The 20,523-nt window shown below is 39.9% G+C and overlaps 1 protein-coding gene across 2 annotated transcripts; it reads right to left on the bottom strand.

The window, feature by feature from the left end:
- Positions 1-465: 465 nt before the first annotated feature.
- rab11fip5b (RAB11 family interacting protein 5b (class I)) lies at positions 466-19,594 on the bottom strand. 2 transcript variants are annotated; one of them, XM_032527461.1, is made up of 6 exons: positions 18,715-19,594; positions 12,285-12,820; positions 9,654-10,263; positions 6,549-9,017; positions 4,145-4,253; positions 466-1,805 (listed from the first exon to the last, which is right to left on the bottom strand). In XM_032527461.1, exons 1-6 carry the CDS (start codon positions 19,092-19,094, stop codon positions 1,545-1,547), a joined length of 4,365 nt encoding a protein of 1,454 aa, XP_032383352.1. In that variant the 5' UTR covers positions 19,095-19,594; the 3' UTR covers positions 466-1,544. The 2 variants fall into 2 exon arrangements, with proteins under 2 accessions (XP_032383352.1, XP_032383351.1); XM_032527460.1 differs by having other exon boundaries at positions 4,118-4,253; positions 18,715-19,094.
- Positions 19,595-20,523: the final 929 nt, after the last annotated feature.

Raw genomic sequence — 20,523 nt, 5'->3', positions numbered from 1 at the left:
AGAAAAATGTGAAGCTGCTGTTCAACCTTTTTTCTGAGAGTGTACAGACTGCTCAATCCAAAACAGGAAATATATCAACTCTCTTGGGTCTTTAAAAAAAAACAGCCTATGCGAATATATTTAACTTTAGAGCAGAAATGAATGTAAATCAACATTTCACTATGTAGAATCAAAACGAAGAAAGATAAGTGTACTAAGGTAGAAAGCAGTGCAAGGGCAATGCATTTGTTATAAATGCAGTTTACAACAACATTATGCCTAGTAGGTCAAAATCTCTTGTGAATTTGCAAAAGCCGAGGGCAAGGTCCATGCTGAACCAGCATGTTTCCATGCAAACACTGCAGTTACTGGAGTGCTCTCTAGTGGAGAGACATAAGCATTGATGCATGGTATGTATCATACATACCATGCCATGCATTGAGGTCTGATCAGAGACAAACCAACAGCAAAAAGAACCTGAGAAACTTTGGCTTATGTGCACTTTATTTTATTACAGTACAGTACTGTGGTCATGTAAAGCATTGCAAGCAGCTACAGTTGTACTAGAGTGACATTAGAGAACATATTATCTTGACAAACATATTTTATAGAAATAACTTATAATACTTTTATCTGTTGTATTGATGCTTTGTAATTTCTACAGTAAACTTTACTATTTCAACAACATCAACAAAAGTGCAGAGTGGACAAACAAACATAAAGATATATTAAAACATTATCCTACATCAACAAGATATAGGAGTTTATTGAACAGTATTTTTAAAAATGAAAAACAAAGAAACAAAATGCAAAAAATAAGTTTTCATCTTCTTTAGTATTTTCAGGCTCCAACTGGTTTTTGCTTATCATACAGCAATGTTAATGCAGAAACGTCTCTTTTTATAGTATTCACATTGCATGGCAGCAAAGTAATGACACGTTTCTATTTTTTGTAGCATTTCTTAAATTCTATTTGAAAACATGTAATTACCTCAGGTTAACCTTTTGTGCACTTGCCATTTCATAAAACAGTTTGAGATGAAAACCTGGTGACAAAATGTCATTTTTGCACTTCAACAGCTGTATATTTAAGGTTACTTAAGTTAACATATTTTGCCAGAGAACCTACTTTAATCCCAAAAGAGCACTTTAAATGCACTTCCAAACATTGTTTTTTCTCTAGTTTATATTTTATTTCATGCATGTGTGAAAGCAGTGAATTACAAGAGCTGACTACCTTAAATTATTCTAGAAAGCGCATGTAAAATAACCATTTGGCTTTTATAGAAGCTTTTTCTCATAGTAATTTATTCCGTTTTCTCTCATGCCAAATTAGGATAGTAACCAACATGCATGTTGGGTAATATTGTGTCTACATCAACAAGGCAGTATTAGCAGTGAGAAGACCTGGATGATTGTAAGATCAGATTTCATGGAGCATTTGTTTGACTGTAACTGTCTCTAGAACAGTAATTCCCAATTTTAAATAATATCCCTGTGTTTTGCACCCACTCTTGATTCTAGAAGATTGTACGTTGTATGCAATACACAAACTAGCACTGTCGTCACTTGTGTCTGTTGCGCACTTGAAGCAGCGTGGGTGTCTGTTCCATTATCCGCAGTAAAAGATTATCGATGTAGTCCTCCAGGTCTCGAACCTGTAACTTCACCTTTTTCAGTTCAGCCTCACATTTTTGCAGCTGCGCCGCCTGCCGCTCAGAGGCCACCTCCTGCTTCTGCATGTCCATCTCCTGCTGAAGCAGCAGGGAGATCAGCTCCATGTTGGTCAGGTGCTGGTACTGGGCCGAGTTGTCCACTGTCACTTCCTGCAGAGGGAACAGGAGCAGAATAGATGCATGTGTGTGAATCTGGCTGGTAAATGCCACAGTTAAAGGAATAGTTTGACATTTAGGGAAATATGTGTGTATTTTAGTGTCTGAATTTTTGTAGTATGTACCTTTCCTTTTATAAAACTCAGTAAAGTGTCTTTTTTTTAAAAGATTATTTTTTGGCATTTTTAGGCCTTTATTTACAGGACAGCTGAAGAAATTAAATGGGAGTGAGAAGGGCCAGCTGCGTTGAGGAGTAAACCCCTATACAGTATACAGTATGGGCTCTACCAACTGGGCTGTAAAGTGTCTTTGAGTGTTGCAAAAAGTGCTATATAAATAAATGATTATTATTATTATTATTATTATTATTATTATTATTATTATTATTATTATTCACTGTCTTGAGTTGAGTTGAGTTGAGTTAGATGAGAAGACTGATACCACTCTCATATCTGTCCATTAAATATTAATATGGAGGCTACAGCCAGGAGGCAATTGGCTTATCTTAGCATAAAGATGGAGGCAGAGGGAAACCTGACTCAATCCAAAGGTAAATGTCAGTTTTTGTACAGTTGAAAATAGAAAGCTGTTTCCCTCCCATTTTTATTCTTATGCAAAGCTAATCTAACTCAATCTTGGCAGTGGCTTCAAATTTATTAAACAGACATGAGAGTGGTATCAATCCTCTCAGCTAAAGCAATTAAGCATATCAAAAAATATCAAACTATCCCTGAGAATGAGAAACTGTGGTTAAACAGGTTGGTTTATTATGATATAAATTAGATATTAAATAGCTTACTATGGTGTGTCGTGGGGTGTTGTAGGTGGTAAAAAATAAAGTAAGTCACAGAGCAACCACGCAAAGAAGTCATCTATTCTCCCACAGTGCATTCATTAACACCGAGTGCACTGATGGTGTTATTAAATGCTCATGGAAGCATTAAATAGTCTGTGGACCTAATGGCTTTCTGTAATTTGGTATGATATGTTAATAACTCAATTCTTCTCAGACTCACACAGCGTTATGGGTGCTAATTTACTGTGATTTTTAAAATCCTGATTGATAGGTTTGATTTGATCTGATTTGATAGGTGACATAATTAATGGTAAATGCAGTCTGCACACCGGCTTAAACACAATTTTCATATCTTAATAAGATATTATATTAAATATACTGTATATATATACATATATATATAAACTAGAAGGCTATTCAGAGACTACAGACCTCTACTAAGGCATGTCCTATCTCACAATGTTAATGAAGTGTGGATTTTACCAGCCGGGAACTCATTTTTTCAATCATCACGACACCATATGAATGCAACACAAATACCCTATCTCGCAATGTCAACGAAATTGAAAAATAATTTCTGTATCTACCCCCTGATTCCGATCCGCTCTAAAATGTTATGGGTTCCTTCTTGGCCCATGGTACACCCTTCCAGCAGGTTTCAGGTGACATAATTAATGGTAAATGCAGTCTGCACACTTTTCATACCTTAAGAAGTAGTTATTATAATATACATATAAATGTCAACGAAATTGAAAAAATATTTTGTGTATCTGCCCCATGATGCGGATCTGCTCTAAAATGTAATAGGTTCCTTCTAGGCCCATGGTACACCCTTCCAGCAGGTTTCATGAAAATTAGGCCAGTAGATTTTCTGTAAACCTGCTGACAGGCAAACAAACCAACAAAGAAATGGAAAAGCCAAACCAAAAACATAACCTCCTTGGCGGAAGTAATAACTCCACACTTCTGTTCATTTTCCAGTTGGACTGAATGTGGCATGACCTGCAATCACGTACTTTCCCCTCAAAATCAGAATCACCTAATTCTTTGACATACTGTTACAGAAACAGTCCAAAGTATTATAGAGGAAGACTAGAAATATAATTTTAGAACCTGAAAACTCTTATCTGGGCCAAAGAATTACTGGGAACAGCATTTCTCTCCCCAGTGTTGAAAGTAACCTCAGTCTAAATGGGAGCTTGTAGGTTGCAGCTGCACACTTTGATGTCTGATTTCCTGAGTCATTTACTTGGCAGTGATAATAAAATATCACAAAAAACTTTTTTTATATGCATTTTATTTTAGCTGCATTAGTAAAAATTAGTTAGTAAGATTAGGAAACCCACAATGTTTCTGTTAAGGGCAAAAGATTGTCCTCTTGTTCAGCTACATTTGTAAATATTCTGTATATACTGTATATGGAAGGTTATAAAGGGATCATGAAGAGTTGTGTTATGTTATGTTATGTTATGTTATGTTATGTTATGTTATGTTATGTCATGTGCATTACCGGACTCCTCTCAGACTCTGCCGCAACCTGGTGGGCAGTACGTCCAGGGTTGATGGTAGACTTCAGCTTCTCCAGAACCGAACGAGCCTCCTTCTTCTCTGATTGGCTGGAGGTCAGCGGCCTTACTGGGTGAGGTCTGCAAAGTAAAGAGGTCAGTACTAGTATTTCAACACAGTATGTCTACTATAAGTGCTTAGCAGTCACTTCATATAACTAATCTTGTACGGTAAAAAAACAAACTACAGTAGTTACTGTATTTTAGTTCAGTCAGCAGTTATAACTGAACATCAATCACACTTCAAAGCAGATCAGAAAAGCTGATGGAATCGGGAAGAAAAAGTATGCAATATAGAGGATAAAGTGTCTACCAGTCTTTGAGATTAAAAGCTGCAGTCAACAAGAAATGTTATAAGTGCTGTGATCGCTCGTCTGGAGGATGAAATCATCTGGGGGGGGGGGGGGGGGGGGGGGGGGGTTGAATTACTGTACATACAACAACAACAAAAACAGCAGCAAGGAAACAGAATACAAGCTAGAATTAAATCTACCTGGGAACTACGCGGAAAGAAGAACCGAACCGGGTTTCTGAGATAACACTTACTCTTACTCTTACACTTTCTCTTGTTGCTTTTATCATAGTAGAGAAGGGTCTAATTAAATGGCTGAGTAGCTATGACGCTATGGTCCTTTGTCCGTTTGTTTCAAAGCCAACAAACACGATCACATCTATTAATTTTGATTCTATTACAATAAAATATGAAGTTTTCTCCCCTGTATCCGCTGTAAACATATATAAACAAAAAAGATGGTGCACATCTAACAAAGAACATGCAATATTTGTTGAATTCCTGTTCAGTCTAATTTTGTGTAATCTTACGCTTTCCCTAACCCTAACCCTAACCCCAACCCCAACCATAACATCTAACCCTAACATTACTTGAACACACCTAATTTAACCTGTCAACATGGGTCCCACTCCTGACTACTTTTTAATCCATAAACCCTTTACATAATCAATAATTAATACACCTTAAAATACAAAATAGAATTGACCTTGAAAACGTATACCCACTGAAATTTAGAAATCATCAATTAAAGGTGTTCGACTCTTAACTCTACACCCAACTAATCAATCTTAACCTTGCCACACCTAGTCCCAATCCTCTCTTTCTACCAAACCATGAAAACATTGTTAAAGAATAAAAAAGATTTACCCCAAACTAATCCAATTTTAACCTCACCACCCTTAGTTCCACTCTTTCTTTTCAAAGCATAAAATCTTTTACAATAACCTTGAATAAGATTGATTTTCAACAACCATAACCCCAACCAAATTCATGACTACCCAAGTTTGGCTTCATCATCATTGACCCCATTCCTTTAACTAGATTCTAAAAACCTCAACTCTTAACATAATCAACAATCACAATAAGAAAGATGATAATATTAAAAACTGTCTTTCAATAATCAAAACACTAACCCTATTTCTTTACCCAATCAATTTTAACCTTACCACCCTTAAATCCCATTCTCCTAACTATTTACCAACCCTTAAACCCTAAAACATAAACAATAATTAATAATCTTGAAAATTACAACAAATCGGAATATCCATTTAACCTTGCCACTCTTAGTCCCACTCTCCTCAATGTTTTTCAACCCTTTAACCCTAACCCCCTAACCGTAACCCTAACCTCTAATCCTAACCCTAACCCTACCAACCGCAACCCCTAACCCTAACCCTCTAACCTTAACCTCTAACCCTAACCCTAACCCTAACCCTAACCCTCTAACCTTAACCTCTAACCCTAACCCTAACCCGCTAACCCTAACCCCCTAACCCTAACGCTAACCCTCTTATGCTTTCCCTAACCCTAACCACTAACCCTTACCCCCAAGTGGCACTTCTGAGTAAGTCATTTACTATATACATCATATGTCCAATGTTGTCAATTTTATTATCGTTATTTTTCTACATAGTCTGAAACTACAGTTATATTGACTTAGATATAACCTTTCAACAACAAAATGCCCTGAAAAAAACATTTGTACAGGAGAAATGACAGTTGGCTTAGAACTTCAAGCTATCGGGACATGATGTATCAGGTGGTCAAAGTAGCAGCAGAAGTAGCTAAATTTAGGCAGACAAAAATGACAAAAAACAACAAATGTACAATAGGCAACAAGAAACTGAATAATGGGATGAATAACATAAATGTCAAGCAAAGCCAAGAACATTGCCAAAGAACAAGAACCTTATGAAGGCATAAATGCATTTACCGTCAAACAAGCCAGGCGAACGGTAAAAACAAAGCAACCAGAGCAACCAAAAAAAAAAACTTTAGTGTTTTTTAGTGTATCTAGAAATCTACAGCTTGTTGCTACAGCTTGTAAAAACCTACGTATGTCATATCCTAGTGAGGATTCTCACCTGCTCTCCTGACGGGGCAGGCTGCTAGCTGGCTGAGTCTCCTCAGGCAAAAGTGAGTGCCGTGCATCGACCAGGGGCTGGTCAGTGGTGGAGGTGGTAGAGTAGGAGGAGGTGGAGGGGGCCACAGCCAGAGTAGTGCTGGCTCCAGCGCTGGGCCCCATGCTTGAGGGATGTATAGAGGGGCAACAGACAGGGGTAATGTGGAGTGTAGCCTGTGCACTGGCTGAGAGGGAGAGTGTGCTAGGGATGGGGGGAGAGGAGGGTTCTTGCAAAGATTGCCCAATCTTTGACTTTGATGGGGATCTCAGGTTTGGTGCAACTTTAGCGTGAAAGTCTTCAAAACTGATATCAGAGGATTTTCCTGTTCCTGTGTTCTCTTGTGAATATATTTGGGATGTTGTAGTAGACTCGTTGTGATGTGTGGTGCTATCTGCTAATGGCAGTAAGGAAGGGAGAGCTGATGTAGAGGGCTGATATGACAACGGTCCCTCACGGACTTCTGAAATATTTTGAACGAGGGACAAGAACTGTTCAAAATCTCTGTCCCCACTTTTGCTTTGGTTACTTGGGCTGCCGCTGCTGTTCTGTCGGGACACTCCTTTTGGTCTAAAACGTGCACTAACCACACCAGTGAAGGGCTCCTTCTGGTTAAGTGTGGTTGTTTTAGCTTGTGGGTTTCCGTTATCATCAAAGTCCTTTTGTTTCTTTTTAAAATCCTCCTCAATTTTTGATATTACTTCTCTGGATTCAGTTTCAAAATTGGCTACATTAGACGTTTGATTTTGTTGCAGTGATTTTGACAGTGCAGCGATCTCACTGCTGTTCATTCTGGAGTTACCATGTGGTGCCTCGTTATTTAGTTCAAATCGACAGCCGTGGCGATTGTCTTGGCAATCTGGAGAGATTTTGTATAGTTTGTTAGATGATGCAGTTATTTCAAAGGATGAGTTCATCTCAGGTATGTAGGTGTCCTTTAAAGTGAACATATCCTCAGGTGTGTTCACTGTCTCTAGATGGTAAGCTGCTAACTGTAAAGCTTCTGGCGGTTGTGCAAAAGTCCCGCTCTTGATGCCTTTGAGAGTATCAACTACCTCTGACTGAGAAGAGCCATCTGAATCAATGAAACCAAAATCTGAATCATTCACATTCATGTTCAGATCTCCTGAGGTTAGTGAGAAAGACACATTATTGTTGATGCATGTGGTTTGAGGTGGATTAGACTCCACCTCCACTACTGGAGTGGTTGTGATATCTAGCAGCTTTGAATGAGGCTCGGAGGAAGTAGTAGATGACATGTTCAAAAGAGTTGCAACAGATATCTCACTGTTAAGAAGTATTTTAGGTCCTGAGTTTATAGATGTTATCTTTTTTCCAGAAGTTTCTTCAGCGCTCAACGATAAACAATTTACTTTGGGTTGTCCGTAGTTTCCTCTGCAAACGCGTCCATACAAGTCTTGTTCAAACAACATCCCTCCCCAGCGGTCGGTTTCATCTTCCAAAGGTTCATATTTAAACTTTTTAAGCTTTTCTTCAGATGTGAATCCTGATGAAGTCATATTGGTGTGTGGCTGAGAGGGAATGCTGAGGGAGTCGGAAGTCTCGCTGCTGGTGTGAGGGTCTGGAGAGACACTGTTTCTTTTGCGTTCTCCTTCTCTTCCGTGTTGCAGCGAGGCCACGCCGGTCTGTGAGAGGAGGTAGGCTTCTTTATGGACAGCCAGCTCTTGACCTCTGTGCAACCAGCCATCAGAAGAAATCTCATTCACTGGCGTTCTTAAAGGTCTCCTTGGAGGCAAAGGTGGAGGCTCCTCTTCAAATGTTTGCAGCTCCTGTGCATGATGATTGGCGTTGTTATTAACTTGAAGATAACTCTGTCTATGAGATGAAATGGGACTGGTTCTCAGTTGTTTCTGGGGAAGATTCCCTTTAGGTGAGTTGAGCCTGCTGGAGGCAAAGGCATCAAACGAGTCATCCCATTCTCCTGCACTCTCTGACATGCAGCGAGGTGCGGAGGGGTTAGCTGTGGCTGCCCTGGGTAGTAATGCAGGGAGAGATGTCTGCCTAGCTACTGACCTGGGGCGCTCCCGCTTTATGTACGCCATATTTGAAGCTTTAACATCATGAGCAGGGCTGGGTGTGCAGGGCTGGGAGGGCAGAGTAGTGTAATGAAAGGGGGATGAGCCAGATGAGGAGCAAGGCACAAAAGGAGGGGACCTCTGTGACTCTTCTGCCATGAGATCCTCAAAAAAGGGATTGCGCTGCATACATGAGGGGAAAGGGTTGGAGGGGGATATTGGGTTTGAGGAGGTACAGGGAGAGGGGGTGAAGGGATTGTTGTGATTGCAGTGATCAGGTGAGACATGACCAGAGGGAGAAGAAGAAGGAGAGGAGCACTCAGGGGGTACAGGGGAGCGAGGAGGGAGGGGTGGGGGTACGTCTGAGCTGCTTTCTACCTTAGGAGAAACTTCCAGCCTGTAGAGGAAAATAGGGCACAATAGTCCTCTTAGTTAATGATGTGCCAGGTTACCAGACGGGGAACATCTTTCTTATACAAACAGAAAAGACGACCAAAATACTAACTGGCATTTCTGTTACCTAGAAAAGTCTTCTAACATCAGTAGATATCAAACGGGCCAAATGAAAGATTTACAAAAACAGCAACTTAATCAAAAAAAAGAAAAGCACATCTGCAAAATGATCAAGCAAAAATAAAAATGCCTTGTAGCCATTCAAGACTATCTGCACTGGCAGCTTTTCTGCAATGTGGAATGGTTTTCTTTGCATCCTTCTGCAAGAGCATTTTTCTAAAGTGATGTTACATCTTTGATAGAGAAACACACGTCTATAAAGATAATGGAAATGCTTGAGAGCTATTTGTGGGAAAAAACATGTAGTATGATATGATGACACAGTATGATTGCAAAATGGAGAAAACCATGAACTACATCAGTTCCATTTTCAAATGAGCATGGCGCGAGGCAAACACTGAACTCAGGACACCCAGCTGAAACACGCCTCCCATGTGCCTGTCGCTGTGCCTGGATAGAGAGTGGATTCCTCAAACACTGTGGAGCCCAGAAAAAAAACCTGAAAATGACCCTCACTCACCTTGGCTTGTTCTGGGATTCACCGGAGCCAAACCAGCCTCTGAGCCGCCCCTCAGATGTCAAACCAGCCTGGTTCAGGTCTGACTTAGCTGGCAGAGAGTCACTTCTCCCTCCAGAGAATAACGTCTTTCTCAGCTTCCGCCCTTTGTCGGGCGAAAGAGCAGCAGAGGAGGTGACCGGCATCTCCGCCTGTACAGGGCGACCCCCCATCTGAGCTTGCTGAATTGGGGGAGACGATGCCCGAGCTTCCTTTTCTTCCTCCTTCTCGTCTTTCTTCATCCTGTCAAAGGACCAGCGCTGGCCCTCGGCAAAGGAACCTTTGTCCTCGCTTCTTTTGGTGAGATTCTGCAGGGACCGAGAGAGCGGGGAGCACCTCTCCAGCAGGTCCAGCTTGGGCTGGTGGGCTCCTGAAGTCTTTGGAGTCGATGGCTCGGAGTCGTAGACGTGGCTGCCATTTATACACAGTGAAGACTTGGACTGAGTCATGGTCTGACCCTTTAGAGACTCAACTGCAGGATTTGATCGAGGGAAGTTTGTTGTGATCTTACTGGCTTCATCGCTGAAGGCTCGCTTGTGTGTGAGAACCTTTGTGGTGTGCTGGCTGGTGAGCACTGGTGGAGGGAAGGAAGAAATGGGTTACTAAAAGTCTACACCTTGTATTTTTATCCAAACACAAGGAAATCTGAGAAAAGTTATTGAATTTGACGTAGAACACTATCAGTTGTTTTCAGTTGAACATCATGTTGCTAGTATGGAACCACTACTGACAACAATTCCATAGGAGTTCAAGGCTACATTTACACTGCTACGTTTTGGTTCAAAAACAAAAATCTTTTGTTACATTGACACCTTGCATTCACACTGCTCTGGCGTTTCAGAGTCCCCTAAACGGGAAAAATTAGAATTTCGGTTTGGGGTTTCCAGGGGTTGTGTTGCAATTTCAGTGCCCACAGATGGAGACCTATGGCAAAACTAACACTGATGCCAATGTTATTCCACATTACCATGGTAACTACCAGCAACAGGCGCCTCCTGTTTACCCTGGCACGTACATGCCCAGTATACGAGAATGTTGATGAGATATGCGGTTTGGATATGCAGACATTCGGTTTGTTAGTTTAAATGGAGATTAGTTCTTCTACTGAAGAACACTTGTCTGCATGGAGATTGCTTTTGGCTCAAAACTCCACTTAAAAAACAAAATGTAGTAAATGTTGCCTAACTGACATATTGTTACGTCCACCATTTTTGTCTGAAGCTAATACAACATTCTAAGAAGATTAGTAGACTATTTTTTTATTTTAACTCGTGTGGACTCTACATCTTAACTGTATCAAGTACTGTGTTGTACTTCCTAGGAGACTTAATGTGGATCTTTCTCTGGTGATGCTTTGTTGGAAGGCTGTTTAGGTTGTTGTATAATTCTATAGTGTTCCTTCTCTATTACAAAATATTATACTTGTTTGCTGCCATAAGGTTTGGAAAATTTAGAAACAGTGTCGCTATTACACAGTTTGTCCACCAGTTGGCACATACAAGTTGATTAAGTACCAAGCACAATTCTGCAATATCCAAATTTATGTGATCCTTATGTTAAAAAACAATTATAGGCCTATATTTGGTTAGCATACTTTTAAATTGCAAACACTGATATTTGTATCAGCCTCACCATTGAGCATAGGTTGAACTCTTACTTGTAGTAGGTACAGAAGGAGGGAAAACTATTTATTGGGGTTTCCCAGGTAGAGGCAGTAAGCCACCCAGATCTTAATCTAGAGTATATCCACGACATTACCCTTCCGGGATTGCTCTCATTCTGCTGGAAATTCTGCCGGATGTCGCTCTTTTTGGATGTCCATTTTCGGACGTCCGTTACCTTCCACTTTCGTTGTAATGTAATTTTAAACTCCGGTGGACTATGGTAAACTGCTCCTCAGATCTCTGCAGGGTAAATCCAGACAGCTAGCTAGACTATCTGTCCAATTAAAGTTTTTTGTTGCACAACTAAAACAACCTTTGAATGTACACATGTTCCACCAAAACAAGTTCCTTCCTGAGGCTATTTTGCAGCAGCACCGTGGCTCCACGCGGCGCTTAGCATTACCCAAGACGATTGTGACTGGTTTCAAGAAATGTCAATAAACCAGAACCCTTTTTTCTCCCATCCTGGATTGCTGTGTGGACTAGCTAGACCCTCCTTGGCAGCACTGTGGAGGAAGGTCTGGCAATGCGAAACTATCCAGATCCTGAGTTGTCCTATTTCCCAGAGAGCTGGTCCTTTCTGCTTTAAAACACTGTGGGAATGTGGTTTATTATCAGGCAATACGAAAACAGTCACCAGCCTTCATGTCATGTACTAGAGAGTACCGTCAGGAAATGTAGTAAGATTGCATGCATTCACTTTCCTATTCTGTCCCACATCTACCCCAATAAAGTGGCAAAAAAAGGCCCAATCCTTTGCAGCTGACCCTATCCACCCCTTGTCCTGCCAGTTTAAGCTACTTCCCTCCGCCCCTAGGTACTCCATGCCCAGATGCAAGTCCAATAGACTCAGAAAACCTTTTATCCCAACTTCCATTTCCATTTCAAACAATTTGCTAAAACAGTTACATATGAAAATTTCAAAGCCTACCTTTTTTAGCTAAATCTGTCTCTCCGTAAAGGGTGTCCACTCTCACTTTGCTAGTGTAGATGGGAGAGCTGGGAGGGTCTGACATCAAATCCAGGCTGGGTGGAGGGCCGGGGTTATCACTGATCATGGAAGACACACTACTCTCTGAAGCCAGTGATGAGCATGACCTAGTGTCAGACGACTTGCGCAGCCTCCCTTTAAAAAAGTCTTTCATCTTGTTCCTCTTCTCCTCTGCTATCTCCACATCTCCTCGTGACTCTGTCGCCCCTCCGTCTGCCTGCTCTCCAAACGGCTGCCCCAGGTGTCCGGACAGGGCGGCGAAGCGGCCTGGCACAATGGCTGAGGAGGACTCCATGTCCCCCCTCTTCCTCCCTGTGACACGATCCTTGAGCTTGCCAAAAGCAGAGCGAGGTTTGTCCTTTATGGTGAGGTCGAACATGCTGGCTGTCATGTTGTTGCGAGTGAACTGGACTGTTACTTGAAGTTCACCACGTTCCTTTTCCTTTCTACCTGCCTTAGAGTTGAGCTTGAACCATCTGGAGCCACAAAAGAAAAGGGACAATCAACATCCACACTGTGACAGTCACTCTCATATCATTGCTTTAAATAAATACATTACTTTAGCCGGATATCTGAAGTGTGATGCTATCTGTTTAAAGCTAAAATCAGAGGTCATGTGTCATCTGGCCTTTCCCCTGCAGCACCAAAAACATTGATTTCCTTTTGGCAATGCTTTCCACATATTACATAATCAGGAAATACTGTTCAGGAGATTGTAATCATAATATTTGACAACAAACTTTTTTTAAGCCTCATAGAAGGAAATCACACTTCTTATTCCTTAAGGTCTATCCACCAATGTGTATGTGAAATGTCAGACAATACTCTATGAAGATTCAATCAATAGAATCATCCCTCTGCTACTGCCTCCTCAGCCATCTGAAAGAAAGTGTTGTAGAGCCAAAACTAACAGCAGGAATTCAGGGCGAGTTTCACTGAGCGTGGAGAGGGCGTATAGCCCCCAATTAAATCCAGATGCATTGTGTTGCTTTAGTGGAGATGTTTTACTACTGGGGAGTCTTGTTGCGTCACCTGTGGCACAACTGAGGTATTCAAGTACTCACAAACAGGCAAATTAAAAAAGATTCAAACCTATTTCAAGATACACTACAACAGTAAAAATGACTTACTCTTACTTATTTAAACTGAAACTAAGGGAAACCTAAACTAAACAGTACAGACCAAGCTATACATTTTCAGTCATAGTTAATTATCACGGACACATCTTGCATGACCAAAAAACTTCCAAAATATTTCCACTTCCCTGCAATTTTCAAAACACAAAGTGATGAACAACCAGTCACTCCTCCTCACATCCTTGGGCTATTTATAGCAGTGCCTTGATACCAAGATCACCAGTCTCACTTTGGCAGGTCTACATTTCCAAAGCCATTGCCAGATAAAGTAACATTGTGGAATACCAGTTATTGGTTACTGTATTTAAAGCAAGTACTGAAGACATCAGTGCCCTATTAGGCACAAAATATAATTAAGGTGGTTTTATTTTCTGTTCTCACAGTCATTTTCTTAAAATAAGCTTTTTTTCTCTCACTCTGAGCCAGCAAACGTACTGCACTTCAACAGCACTCACACACACAAACTTTCCAGTTTCATTCCTATCTATCTCCTGAGGGTTTTTACAAAGGGGTTCTTTGTCCATATATCATTCAAAGCCTGATTTATATCACATATTATTCCTAAGCACATGGCAAAAATATGTAATAAGAGATATCCAAAATTCCCTCTATAACAAGAATTTTGAACCTGGCTTTACAGAATGATTCCTCTTTTGGAAATGTAGGCTATGCAAATTAGTGCATATATACTAAAATAATGCATAGTTTGCATATTTAACATGATATTTAACTTAACATTTCAGAAAACTTGTGATACAAAGTACAAAGTACAATACAAAGATTGCCTTAATGTAAGTAATCAACTGGGGAAGTTTCATGGTAATATACAGTACGTATCTTAATTAATAAATTTAACCTATTCACTTGAAGTGATACATAATATTGCATCACTAAATATAACTCAGTAATGTAATATGTATGATTCTGAAATAGGCTATTCTGCATAATGAGTACTTCTGGAATTTTAAGTATTTATTTCGATGCTAACACTCGCACTTTTACTGAAGTAAGATTTTGAATGCAGGATTGTTACTTGTAACAGAGTATTGCTACTTTTAGTAAAACATCTGTGAGTTCTTATTCCACCACTGTCTGTCCGTCCCAGTCTGACATAAAGACACAACATCACTTCCAGCTTCTGTGTGAACAGTTAACTACATCATGTTTTTATCACAAAGTATTTACTGCTACTTATTAGTATTTATTTTGTCATTAAGTATTTATTTCATCTGAGGATACATGTAGTGCTGTATAAAAGAAAATGGAAGATGTGCATTGTGCATAATTATGGAGGCCTTCTGGCTAGAATCACTACTTGTTCCACAGTGGAAAATACATCTCGTTGGTTTGCAGTGCATTGTGGGAACTGCTTCGGGAATACAGTATAAGCCTAAAGGGCAAACATTTAATGAGCTTGTATGCATTTAGGGTTCTAACTAGCAGTTGTCTGTGTAATCCTGCAAAACACTACCACGTCCGATTTCCAGAGATGGGAAGTAACAAAGTACAAATACTTTGTTACTCTACTCAAGCAGATTTTACTGATATTTTAATTTACTTTACTATTTTTTTGTGGAGAATTTTTTAACTTTTACTCTTTACATTTTTACACAAATATCGGTACTTTCTAATGCTTACATTTTACAAAATTGGCTCGTTACTTTAGTTTTGTATAAGAGGTCGTCATGTCTGAGAATAGCGCGGACACGTATGGGGCGCCGTTTGTAAAGCGGCTCGTGCTGAAAATAACAGCAACATTTTGTCACATTTAGCTTTAAATAATGTTTAAATAACTGGTATGAAATTTTGAGGGTCACTTTCTTGCACATTACAACAATATTTGTCAACTTGGAAATATTTAAATAGTTAAATCCAAATATTAATGTACACCTAAATGTTAAATGTTAAATCTATATGCTAAATCTAAATCTAAATGTTAAATCTAATCTCAAATGTTAAATCTAAATCTAAATTTAAATCTAAATGTTATAATATTAAATCTAATAAATGTTAAATCTAAATAAATCTAAATTAATCTAAATATTAAATCTAAATCTAATTTAAATCTAATCTAAATCTATGTTAAATCTAATATTAAATCTAAATCTAAATGTTAATCTAAATCTAATGTTATCTAAATCTAAATCTAAATGTTAAATCTAAATATTAATCAAATCTAAATTTAAATCTAAATCTAAATGTTAAATCAAATCTAAATCTAAATGTTAAATCTAAATGTTTCGGGTGAAACTAAATATTAGCTAATATGCAAATTAATGTCGGTAACCGAAGTACCAAAATAAAAGCTCGAGGAGGTCAGTGTATGTTTATAGTGTCAAATAACGATATAAATCTCTCATCGGGAGATATGGACTCTTGAACTTGGAAACCGTGAAAATAACTACCTAAATATAAACACAGTTGGGGAAAACTGTATTGAAGAGTACTTTGAGTTTTTAGTGTCACTTTTATGAATGGTGTGGGAATTATGCCACTATAGCCGCCACGGGGGGGCTCACTTTGACTGGTCTGTCACGTTCGCTTGCATTAAGGTCAGCAGAGCCTATCCCCGCCCGCCCCCGACAAGGCACGTACTGTGGCCATGGTCACTCTGCGTAATGCTAACGAATCAGCGTTAGCCGAGAACGTCGGCAGAGCCGTCCTGGTGGCTAACAAACTTATTCAACAGCGACTGCAACAGCCTCAGGGCCACCGCAGGCCACCTCGGTTAAGCATGTTTTCCAAATCACGGAGCTAGCACCCTGTTGTCAAGGCTAACTTACTAAACTAGCTAACGGTAGCTAGCCAGTAGAGATTTGCTACTACCTTGACACAAGACAATGCTAGCTCCGTGATTTGGAAAACATGCTTACCGAGGTGGCCTCGGTGGCCCTGAGGCTGTCGCTGTTGCTGTTTAATAGTTTGTACAGCCACCGGGACGCTCTGCCGAGTTCTCGGCTAACGCTGATTCGTTGGACTTTCGCAGTGTCTTTCAGTGCCTGTGTCGGGGCGGGCGGGGATAGGCTCTTGCTGACTTAATGCAAGCGAACGTGACAGACCAGTCAAAGTGAGCCCCCCCCGTGTCTGGCTATAGTGGCTATAATTCCCACACATCATAAAAGTGACACTAAAAACTCAAAGTACTCTTCAAATACAGTTTTCCCCACTGTGTTTATTATTTAGGTAGTTATTTTCACGGTTTCCAAGTTCAAGAGTCCATATCTCCCGATGAGGATTTTTATTCGTTATTTAACACTATAACACTACACTGACCTCCTCGAGCTTTATTTTGGTACTTCCGTTACCGACATTAATTTGCATTTAGCTAAATTAGTTTCACCCACATTGATTTAACATTTAGATTTAGATTTAGATTAACATTAGATTAGTTTAACTTTTAGATTTGATTTAATATTTAGATTTAACATTTAGATTTTAGATTTAGATTTAACATTTAGATTAGATTTAACATTGAGATTTAGATTATTTAGATTAATTTAGAGATTTAGATTTAACATTTAGATTTATTTATATTAGATTTAAAATTTAGATTAGATTTAGATTTAACATTTAATTTAGATTTAAATTTAGATTTAACATTTGATTTAGATTTAGATTTAACATTTAGATTTAATTTGAATTTAGATTTAATTTAACATTTAGATTAGATTTAGCATATGATTTAACATTTAACATTTGGTGTAACATTAATATTTGGATTTAACTATTTAAAATATTTCCAAGTTGACAAATATGTTGTAATGTGCAAGAAGTGACCCTCAAAATTTCATACCAGTTATTTAAACATTATTTAAAGCTATTGGACAAAATGTTGCTGTGTATTTTCAGCACGAGCTGCTTTACAAACGGCGCCCCATAGACACACGTCTCACACCGCGAGCGGGCGCGCGCCACACGGAGAAAAAAGGGGGAGAAAAGAAAGAGAGACTAGCTGTCCGGTCGGAGGACAATCAGTTGAGAACTGTAAGTCTTGTAATTTATGTTGTCAGTTCATTTAAGCCCGTTGTTGAATTGGTTTATAGTTCTTGCACATTTAAAGTAAGTTAGCTAGTGGTTCTGTTGTTTGTGTTCTTCACCTGTTAGCCAGGTGGCACGTTGCGTCAGAAGACAGAAGTTGTCTCCGTCTGTGTTTAAACAGACACACCTGGGGCCAAGTTGGAAACCAGAACCAGCTTTGTCTTAGATTGGACAGACAAGCAGCAAGACATTCCTAATCATCCTCTGCCTTATCTGAGAGATGATTGAGATGCTAGCATCAAGAATGACTCCTGGCCAATGTGCTGGGGAACTGTAAAGTAGGCCTATGGGGAACTTCTTAATTTAGAAATTTATATTTTTTCCTTTATTTTATTTCTAGAAGCCATATTTGAGCACACACACATATATGTAGATTCTTTTAAATGTAAAAGGAGAAAATTAAAAAAGAGAAACTGGATCTGTGAATTCTCACAGAATCACAACTGAATTCATATCTTGCTGCTCAGTCAGAATCTTATTAACCTGGAGTCCCAGTCTCTGTCACAATAATCATAAATGTGATGTTTTAGGCCTATTGGCAGAAATCCATTTAAAATGTAGCCAATGTAGACGTGTTCTCCATGTCCACTGAAGTTTCTCAGTTTGCACTAGCAACATGTGTGGTCCAGGGAGCTTTGCATAAAAAATGGTTGTGATTCACAAGGCTACTTTTACTTTATACTTTGAGTACATTTCCAAACCTGTACTTCGTTACTTTTACTTAAGTAAATAAGTTAAATCAGTACTTCTACTTTTACCAGAGTATTTTTCACACAAGTATCTTTACTTCTACTTGAGTACGGGAGTACTTTTGCCATCTCTGCCGATTTCACTGTTTATTTCTCATCCTCTCTTTTATCAGCTGCTGAGTTGTGGGAGTTTGGAAGAAGGTGGTGATTGATCATCACTATGAGGAGATCAGCCTACTTTAAGTAGCCTAGGCAACATGCTAAGACCTTCTGTAGGCCTACCTTAACTTATTTGAATGCAGGACTTATTCGTAACATAGTATTTTTACACTGTGGTATTGCTACTTTTACTTAATTATATATATAAATATATCTAAGTAGCATATCCTACTTCTTTCCCCCACTGTCTGCCCCAGTCTGACATAAACATGACACGACACAACAGTAAACTGATAGTACTGCATAGTTTGTCATGCAGGCTTCAATTAACATTCAAACACAACGTACTCATCTCGAGGACACATTCCCTCCTGAAATATCCTATCGAGAGGAAGGATGGTTTGGCCGAGAAACACGTCAAGTCCGATAAGCACACGGTGCATGACGGTGAGGACCAGGTCCCCGCTCCCCGGGGGGTAGGCGCTCCGGCCGCCGTCCTCCAGGATCCCGGGCAGCAGCTCGAAGCAGCACTCCTCGTTCCACTCGGGCACCTCCGCCTTCTCCACCAGCCCGGTGGTGTACTTCTCCTTCCCCACCTGCATGATGGTGTAGAGGTAGCGGCTGCCATGCTTGCCCTTGGTTCGCAGTCCTCTTGCGCGGAGGACGGTGACATTGACATGAGTGGGCACCCATCGCTGATCATCGTCGAGATCTATCAGTGACATCATCTTGCACCCCCTTCACGAGCTGCCTGTGTGTCCTTTAATAATCGTCGGTTCACTCAGTCTTGTCAGTCGCTTTGGAGATCATCCCCTTTGTGTTGCGCAAGAGTTACCGTGCTGCGCAAAATAACACCTCTGCAGAATTTCTCCAAAGTCCGCGGAGCCTCAGAGGGTTTACCCGAGGTCAGTCTCCAGACAGCAGACCGCGCCTGTGTTCAACTGAAAGCTCCGCGTGCCATTCCCAAATCCAATCAATGCAAACCAAGTTAGGCGAGCTGCGTGCTGGAATCATCCCGTGCTCAGTAGTTAACAACGTGTCGCATCCGCTAGTTTACTGTTCGAAATCTGCTCGTTGTGCTCAGGGCCCTCCCTCCTCCAGAACAGCAGGCCCGCATACAGTGAGAGAAGATGCCGCAGAATTAAAGCGAAACACCCAACCGATGCTTTATCAGATCCGCCGACACACACATACATACACGCTGTATGCTGCTGCTGAGAGAAGAGATCTGCATTCAGCAGCTTGGCTCTGTGTGAAACAGCAGTAAATAAAGTATATGGTCGGAACCCTCCATTTTTTTATCATTATACAATCCGGTGTTTCACTTTCGTGGACAGACTTGTGTGCATTAATTTTAAAAACTACAGTATAGTCCTTTATAGCTATTGGCTGGTGAACTTTCGGACATCAGGTTACTCTCATCCTAGCAGCTACAACCCCACCTGGTGGCGATCAGTGGCAGTTCAGTGTGAGGGAAATCAGTACTAAAGAGCAATAAGGTAAGAGAGCAACTCCAAAAACATAATATTAAAGGCTCCCAGGTGGAGATGTTATAGTCACATCCTGCTATTTGTTTCTAAACAAATAAAACATATCAGCCACCATCCAATCCAATGCATATCTGCTGTATCACTGAGACAGCCTCAATGTAAAATTCGCCATTTTGGCAAATATTACTTATTGTCCAAGCTTTATCAAATAGCAGTTTTTTTAGTTTCCAAATTGCATATTTAGTGATTGAAGAGAGGGTGTCCTTTGTCTTTTTCTACTGCAATATTCTACCTTCAATATTCAATAAACAGGACACATTATGTTTGTGTACCATCTTAAATTCATTAGGCGCCTTTAATAATTAGTCAATTGTGTTATATAACTTTGAGATATTGTGGAGAGGGTGTTGCTTTTTTTTCTTTCTTAGTTGAGAGGAAACCCAAAGGAAATATGACTACAAATGTAGTAAAGCTAATGTTCAGCTTCCGCTCCACACAACAATCATGTTCATAAAGGCCCGTAAGGGCTATGGATTTCTGTATTTCTGTTAAATCACCAGCAGATGTCGTCTTACACACAGTGGAGCAAAGTAACTTATTCCATTTACTCAAGCAAAGTTTTGACGTACTTGTACTTGAGTATTTCCATTTTATACTTCATACTTCT

This window comes from Etheostoma spectabile, chromosome 10 (genome assembly GCF_008692095.1).
Source record: "Etheostoma spectabile isolate EspeVRDwgs_2016 chromosome 10, UIUC_Espe_1.0, whole genome shotgun sequence".
NCBI lineage: Eukaryota > Metazoa > Chordata > Actinopteri > Perciformes > Percidae > Etheostoma > Etheostoma spectabile.
The sequence above is the reverse complement of the archived record's forward strand: the minus strand, read 5'-3'. Positions and strand labels throughout refer to the sequence as shown.

Excerpts from the sequence above, each read along its gene's own strand:
- rab11fip5b (XM_032527460.1), bottom strand. The coding sequence starts at position 19,094 with ATGATGTCACTGATAGATCTCGACGATGATCAGCGATGGGTGCCCACT. Across the intron at positions 12,821-18,714 it reads GGAATGTGTCCTCGAGATGA|ATGGTTCAAGCTCAACTCTA; the intron begins GTACGTTGTGTT and ends TTGTGGCTCCAG. Across the intron at positions 9,018-9,653 it reads GAATCCCAGAACAAGCCAAG|GCTGGAAGTTTCTCCTAAGG; the intron begins GTGAGTGAGGGT and ends TTTCCTCTACAG.